Genomic DNA, 7,972 nt, shown 5'->3' on the forward strand with positions numbered 1-7,972 from the left:
AACTCATGAGTCGTGATCAGCTGCTTCCCAATCACGACTGGAACTACCAGCCATCAAGCCAGACCATGAGTCTTAGTCCCCTGACTAGGCACAAGATCACTGGCTCCAAGGAAAGCACCAGGTGACACGACACTAAGAGCAAATGACAACACTCATGACAACCCTGGCCCTCAGGAGAGCGTGGAGCAAACAGGCGTTCTCCCCACTCGAGAGGGCTGTCATGGATGCAAGTGGACCACACCACATAGCCTTGGCCCCTAACCGTAACCAGCAAACTTCTGCCTTGTCCGACTGCTGGGGACACACGGAGCCACTGTATACCCTTTGCGTCATACCTGCCAGAAGCAGGGTAAGGAGGAACTCCGCGCCCAGCACAGGCCCAGACCAGGCCTCCCTGCAGCCCAAAGCAGGAAGGGAAGGGGCGAGAGCCAGCCGCTCGCACCCACTTGGAAGGCCCGCCAGAACACAGGCCCCTGCTGCCTGTCATGCAACCAAGGCGTGTTCAGCCGCCGCACGGACACTACAGACCTCGGCTGGAGCTCTGGTGGCTGCCCTGTGCACACTAGGATCACAGTGCCCTGGCCTCATCCCGGAGGCACGGCTGGCGCCCTCCTGGTCACAGTAAGCAGCGCCCCAGGGGGAGGCCCAGCGGACAAGGGCCCTCTTGACTGCTGCTGGGAACAGGACGAAGCTCAGCTTGAATCTGTCCCACCTGTGGTTCCTGCGACAACCCAGAGGTGGGTTTCACAGGACGCTCCAGGGCACCGCATGGCGTAAGGCAGCCTGGCTCCCCCCACACTCCACTCCCAGACCCTGGCACCTCAACAGAGCTCCCCAAGGGACGTCCCACCTGCCCCAGCACCTTCTACCCCATGCTTCCTGCGATACATCAGCACTGACCTGTGGCCAGGCGCTAGGCTGCCCCACACCCACACCTGTGTCCCTCCCTCCTCTGGGAGGCCCAACCCCACACGCGCACACTCAGTTCAACTGGGCATCAGGTTTGTATGTAAATGGAGCCCAAGAGGCAGAGCTCATCCTTCACAGGGATACGCTGTAACGGCACAGCCTGCCCTGGCACACTGTTTAAAAGCCTTCTGGGAACAGCTCAGCAGGCTAGGGCATGTGCAAAGCATATGGTGGCACCGGGGGTGGGGACGGAGCCCCGGCACCCTCAGGGGCAACCCCTAAGCACCAAACCAGGAGGAGCAGATGTGGCCCAAAAACAGAATCAAAATTTAAAAACTTCACATAATGGCTAAATCCCACTTTTTTTTTTTTTTTTTGCAAAAAAATAGTTTGGCTTAAGATCTGCAAGAACCATGCAGTGAAATTCAGTAGGAAAACCTGGCTGACGCTTGCTGTGGCCATCCAACCAACTACTCCTCCAACTCTGCTGTACACTGACTCAATTAAGGAGAGTTATGATAACTGAGTTGAAAACACAAGTGTTTTTGGTTTTTGTGGAAATCTCGTTACTTGCTTCCATAAAATAAAGATCTCTGTTGTTAAGTCCTCACTGCCTTTCATGATTTGATCCTCATCACTAGAGGAAATCACACGGTCTTGGGGTTTTAACCAGTAAGTCAGAGAAAAGGCAAAACTCAAGTGTCCTAGGTCGAGTCCTCCGATTGTAACAGCTCTAAATCAGTCTTTTATTGAACGGAATACAGCCACACACAGAGCTGAAAATGGAACATACCAAAGCATCTCCTACTTCAGTTCACCCAACCACCTCCCACATCCATCATCATCTGCTGACGAAAATACTTGTTCAGAATGAAAAACAACCTGAGGCACCAAAAAAAGTTCCTGCAAACTTTGAGAAAATGAAAATATTCTTTGATAGCTCCAGGCTCTCTTTATTCCGGACCTTCCATCACTGTCATTCCTCCTCTTCCTCCTCATCCTCGTCCAAACTGTCACTTCTGTCCTTGGGCATCCGGCCCTCAGGCTCCTCCTCTTCCCGAGCCAAGAGCTTCTTAAAAACATCAAACTCCTCAGCTGAAGAACAGGCTGTCCTGGCTAGAAATTCTGCTTCTGAAACTCTGAGAATGTCCTTTAGTAAAGGGTTTGGGACCTGTGTCTGCCCCTTCTTGTCGGGGGTTTGGTACCGTCCCAGGCGTTCGAGGAACACGTGTCTCTGCTTAATCTTGGTTATGGAGTACTGCAGGAAGCCAGATGTCACGATGTCCGCGTGAGCCACCCCCATCCTAAAATAGGCATACTGGAGACACAGACAGATTAGAGACCACAAGTGCACACTCCTCGGGCTGTCCCACTTCCCCAGTCCATGCTCACCTCAGACTGTCCCAGCCTTCAGGACACACGCTGACACCCTACATCTGTGTGGTGGGTGGCTCACAGCTGTCAAAGCTTTCCCTTTTCATTTTTTTTAGCTTGGTTTGGGGTCACTCCTCGTGGGGATCATATGTGGTGCCAGGGAATAAACCCAGTCTGGCCTTGTGCAAACCAGCCCTATCAAAGCATTTTTAACATCATGTCGAGGAAAATGCAACAGAAAATAAAAGAACAGAAGAGGGAAATTAACTAATTTTCTTCAGACCAGGAAAAGACAAGTATGGAGAGAATAAGCAAAAATTTCAGAAAACATCTAGAGATTTGATATGTCATCATAATCTTTATCCCAAAATGAAAACTGTCACAATTACATCCCTAAAATCAATATGCAACATGTTTTAAATATAGGAAGTCTGAAAAAAAAAAAGGAAGACTGTAGTTCTTTCTAAATCAATTATTTCAAAGGGGCCCCATCCCATGTAAGAAAGGAAATGGCTCATTCATTTTTTGCACAAGAGATCAAACCTAGGGTCTTGTACGTGTAAGGTACGTGCTCTACCACTGAGCTACTTCCAAGGCACAGGCTCAGTCATTATCAATGGCAGAAAACTTGCAGGATACTTTATCTGCCGTAAAGTAGTGAAAGAAACCAAACCTCTTTAGCTGGTATGAGCAGAATTCAGATACTGGCTCTGTACAACTGGCCCATGAGCTGGTGCTCATCTATGGGTGTAAGGTTGAAAACCACGGATACAAACTACTTCACTGCTTCTACCTAACCTCAGGAAACCCAGGCTTTCTCATCCACGCAGCTGACTCTCATGTTTTTTGTTCATTTCCTTATTTATTTGGGGGCTCCCAAGCAATGCTCAGGGGTCTGGGGACCACTCCCAGTGATACCAAATCTAGCTCGAGGGCCTGATCAGTGCTCGGTCCAGCAGTAAGAGGCAACTCAGGCCCAGCAGTGCTGGGGACCACTATGGTCAAGCCAGTGGTACTGCAGACCACCTAGGCGGTGTTCCAGGGGCATGCAGTATCAGGGATCAAACCCAGCAGCAAGGCCTAAGCTCCAATTAACTCCCTGACCCGGACCCTCCCATTCTCACCTGGAATTTGTATTCCAGCTCATCAGGATCCTCCCGAAGCACATAGGGGCACCTGTGCAAGATCTCCGTCACTTGCTGCACGGTGAAAAGGCACTTATCCTTGAGAACCTCGAGGATGGCCTCAAGGTCCCGCTGGTGCATGGTGAGAATGTCGGGGCAACAGAGAAGCACCCTCTTCATTTTCCCTGCAGAACATTGGGAAAGGGCATGGGCAACTCCAGGCTGGTGCAGAGACCCCAGGGACTATCTGCAGCCAGACCCTGTCAGATCTGGAAAGCGGACAAGGATCTGTCTTCCCAACAAGTGTGAACAAGTGTGTCTTCTCAAATCCGATCCCCCCACACACACACCCCCAAGCAACATGGAAATGAATGTCAGCTCCTCACAGAATCCCCCAAATTCCTCAGACCCACCCAGCCCACCCTTCTGGGTATTTCTATCTCCTTCTGTCCACCCAGCCGAAAGGCTCCTACTCTGCATCCTACATCTCCCCCTGACCTTCTCACCTAGAAAAGAATCTCAGCAGAGCCACCAGGAAAGGTGAGACAGTAAGGTGGGACAACTACTTCCACCGTGCTGGGGTTTGGTTAGACAGTTTCTTGACAAGCAACCATCCTAGGAGCCGGGTGCATGAACGCAACGTTCAGGGGTGCCCCCGTGATGAATGCAGCAGCAACAACTACAAGAACCACGACATACACCAGTAATGCTAGTTATGTGTTAGGGTTTTGTTACTAAAGTGATGATATATTTATCCAAACAAGGGCATTTTCTAGTTTGTTTGGGACACGAGGATCACTCCTTGAGGCACCAGGCCAAGCAGCCTGGCCGGTCCATGCTAGGCCTAACTATGTTGGGCTATGTGAGCCCTGCAGTGCCAGAGACTTCCAGGGCCACTCTGGCGATGCTCAGAACATCAAGTGGTGCCAAAGAGGAAGCCCAGGTCAGGCACAGGCAAAGTATCCCCCCAGCCTCTGAACCAAGGTGCTCTGCGGGCAAAGAAGCACTGTAGTAGCCACAGCAGAGAGCAAGTAGAAACGGGACTATCCCACACGGACCCAGCCGGTCCTCTTCCTATAGCTAGTTGGACAGTTTAAGAGGAAACTTGAAATCACTTCAACTTTAAAAATCTTCGTAATAGCTTAGTCAGGATTTTGATTTAAATGTCAAGAATGAATTCTTTATTTTGAGCAATGCTGGGGATTTAGCTCGTATGCAAGGAACCGATTTAACCACTGAGTCCCCGAGCCCTGGTGAATCCTCCTACGGCCTTGGTGGGCTTATAGTTTATAGCCACAGCACAGAATGCATTGAGCCCAGCCTTTTAAATTACACAGCAACAGGTCACATTATGAAAACATACAACTACTTTTGTACCATCAGGCCCCCGGAGCTCACCGGAGGTAGCTGACGCCAAACCCCTTCTCGCCCACAGTGTCACACCAGTAAGAGTCAAGAACAAAAGGTGGGACTCCTCTGGGCCGCGTGGGAAAGGGGCTGTGGGGACTGTCAAGGGCCCCACACCCAATCAGGAGGCCCCCGAAGAGTCTGTCAATATTCGGATCCTGAGGTGTAAGTCCTGATGGTGGCTGGGCCCCTGAACCTGGGCAGGTGCTGGTGTTCCACAGTTTAATCAAGACTCCGGGTGGAGTTCAAATCTTTCCAAGGGAATACAAGGTCCCAGCAACAAATCGCACAAAGCACTCAGCCCACTCTGTGAAGGAAACCTCAGGGGTCACACGCACCACACACGCCAGCCTCACAGGCCCGTGCCCACCTTCAGCCCGGTGGGTGCCCTGCAAGCATTCCCGCCGGCCATCTCAAGCCGGCCCTGACCCCTCCCCAAGGCGACTCTTCCCCTGCTCTAGCCCCGCACCTTCCGGTACCTTCTCCGAGCCCAAGCTTGCGCAGGTGACCGCAGCGCTTCCGCACCTGCGCCACGGGCAGCTTCAGGAGCTGCGGGTTGGTCTTCAGAGCCACGAACACCGGCTCGGGGTTCACGCCCAGGAGAATTAGTTCTGACACGATGTCCAGCAGCTGTCGGGGGTGGCTGCCTGGCCGGAGCCCGAGCAGCTCCTTGGCGTGGTCCTCGCTGAAGCCCATGTCCAGCAGGGCCCGGGAGAACAGTCCCAGCCCCGGGGACGCTGGGCCCGCAGAGGCGCCCTGCTCCTCCAGGCGGTGCTGACTAAACTCCAGGCCGCCCTGCGACTCCTGCGCCTGCACTCGGGGCTCGTCGCGGGGCGGCTCCAGACGCGGCCGCCGAGAGGAAGCAGCAGTGGTCCTTCTCCGCTCTCCGGGCGCGAGCCTGGCACCGCAGGCCCAGGGCCGCGCCAGCAGGCGGGGCCAGCCGCACGCCTGTGAGACGCAAGACAGAAAGGAACTGAGTCTCAGTACCCAACACGACGGGCGCTTGCTGCTCGTGCTACAGTGTTCACACCCGGTCCCGTGCATGTCAGGGGCTACAGCCTTGGGTCTGGGGGTCACACTGCAGCGCTGTGGGGCTCCCGGTTGGTGCCCAGGGCGGGAACCTAACTCACAGCACCACGCTTGCCAGGCGAGTGCTCTAGCCTCGGGCCACTGCAGCCTCCCCCTCGCCCGTCCCCGTAAGCGACCTACGGAGCCCAGGCGGCCCGCGGCTGGGGAGCCCGAGGGCAGGCGTCAGCGGGCCCGCCCGGTCGCCCCCGAGCCCAGGGGGGCGCGTGCGGGCGGAGGGGAGGGTCCGCGCCCCGCGAAGGGCACCGCCGCGACCCCGGGGACACGCGGCCCGCCGCGCCCTGCCGCCCTGACCCGGCCCGGGCCGCGCCGAGCAGCCGCAGCAGGCGACGCGCCTCACCTGCCGCGCGAGCGCCGCCATCGCGCCGGAAGCCGGGCCCGGGCACTTCCGCCGCCGCCGCGTCCGCGCGCGCCAGAGCTCCCGGCGCCCCGGCTCCGGTCGGCCGGCCTCTCCCTCAGCGCCGCCGCCTCAGGCCCCGTCGGCCGGCCAATCCCCCGCCGCCTCAGGCCCCGTCGGCCGGCCTCTCCCAGGGAAGCGAGGGCGAGGGAGCACTTGGCCAGTCTGGCCCGCGCTAGGAGCGTGCGGACAGCCGCGCGGGACTCTCCCGTTGGAGGGCACCCCCCACAGGCTCCGGGCGCGCTCCCGTCCGGGGCCGGGTCTGCCTCGGGCCGGGGAGGCGCCTGTCCCCTCACTCTGGCCCGGGGGTATTTTCCGTCGTGTTTCTTGTTTGGGGGACTCTGGGCGGGGTTTGTCCCCTGGGCCCTGCCTCCCCGCAGCCATGTCCGGGGTTCACGCGCACAGGCGCTGCTCCCGCCCACTGAAGGAAATCTTTTCTGTTGGATAGTCGTTTTTCCTGGTTTGGGCCACACCTGACCACCCCCAGGGTTCCTCCTGGCTCCGCCCCAGGAATCCCTTCCAAGCCGCATGGCGGGCAGGCACCCCACCCATTGCAACCCTCAGAGCATCAGGAAACTCCCTCGGCGTGTGAAGCCAAGCGCACCTCAGCTCCCACCTTCCACCCGCCTGACTCTGAGGGAGGAGACCCCCCCCCCCCCCCCCGCCATGATCTCCTGCAATCCGTGGGAGGTGCGGCAGATCCCTAATGGATGGGGCACGTATTCTTACGTCCTACTGGCCAAGCAAAGTTAACTGTCCTCACACACCCAGACCAGGCGACTGAGCTGAAGGCCAGGCCAGGGGCAGGAGCAAAAGTCTGGGCCTGCAGAGAGAGGGCCAGGGGAAGGGAGGGGGTGTCCTGGCTCTGGTTTCTTCCTGCTCCCCGGCAGGGGAAACGGGCGCTTCTCACCCCTCACACTCCACCAACTCATCCACAAGACAGGCTGACTTTCTGACTGAACTAGCTGGCCTCCTGGGGGGAACCAGCCGGAGCACTGTGAGCACCTGGGACCTGAGCCTGACAGGAGAAATCTCAGTAAGTTGCCACTTCTGACTCCCCCCACGTAGGGGGTCTGTGGTGATGGAGAGGACCCCTGGGCTGGCCCAGCAATTAAATTCCCGTCCAAGTGCTGAGAGGGAGATGAATCCAGTGCCACCTATGGAGGGCTCCACGGGCATGGGCTCTGACTCCGGCGGGTGAGGGGAGGGCACTGCGCGAGCTAAGGATGAGACCGGGCTGAGCTGCACCTGAGAAGGAGGGGGAGCCTGCAGCACCCACGGCTCGTCCCTGACAAGACAGGCCTTCCCCTGGGAATGTAATTTCTGTGAACTGCTGCTAAGCAACCGTGCCAGGCAGTGCCCAAGGGCATCGTGTCCAGTCCTGGACTGTGTGGCTTCAGAGTTCTGGGTGCTGTGGAAGGACCCCTGGTCTGACCAGCTGGGCCCCTCTCCAGATGGGGCAAAGGATGGGGCCCCAAGAAAAACACCACGAAGCCATTCCCCGCTGCAGGACTTATGCAGCGACAGGGCAGAGCTGGCTGAAAAGCCCTTTAATCTGAGATGACTGAGGAAACCTGCCATGGGGTACGTGGGCACCAGGTCGGCCCGCCACCGCGCTGAAGTACTGGCACAGTCCTGCCACTGCGAGATCACAGAACACCAGACACTTGCAGGA

General features: G+C 57.0%; 1 protein-coding gene across 1 annotated transcript; it reads right to left on the bottom strand.

The window, feature by feature from the left end:
- Nucleotides 1–1,613: 1,613 nt before the first annotated feature.
- Nucleotides 1,614–6,617, bottom strand: MTERF4 (mitochondrial transcription termination factor 4). Its single transcript, XM_055122701.1, has 4 exons — nt 6,241–6,617; nt 5,294–5,762; nt 3,408–3,592; nt 1,614–2,227 (listed from the first exon to the last, which is right to left on the bottom strand). Exons 1-4 carry the CDS (start codon nt 6,259–6,261, stop codon nt 1,886–1,888), a joined length of 1,017 nt encoding a protein of 338 aa, XP_054978676.1. The 5' UTR covers nt 6,262–6,617; the 3' UTR covers nt 1,614–1,885.
- Between the last annotated feature and the right edge of the window lie 1,355 nt (nt 6,618–7,972).

The sequence above is a fragment of the Sorex araneus genome, chromosome X (genome assembly GCF_027595985.1).
Source record: "Sorex araneus isolate mSorAra2 chromosome X, mSorAra2.pri, whole genome shotgun sequence".
Classification (NCBI taxonomy): Eukaryota; Metazoa; Chordata; class Mammalia; order Eulipotyphla; family Soricidae; genus Sorex; species Sorex araneus.

Excerpts from the sequence above, each read along its gene's own strand:
- MTERF4 (XM_055122701.1), bottom strand. The coding sequence starts at position 6,261 with ATGGCGGCGCTCGCGCGGCAG. Across the intron at positions 5,763-6,240 it reads TGGCGGCGCTCGCGCGGCAG|GCGTGCGGCTGGCCCCGCCT; the intron begins GTGAGGCGCGTC and ends TGCGTCTCACAG. Across the intron at positions 2,228-3,407 it reads AGCTGGAATACAAATTCCAG|TATGCCTATTTTAGGATGGG; the intron begins GTGAGAATGGGA and ends CTGTGTCTCCAG.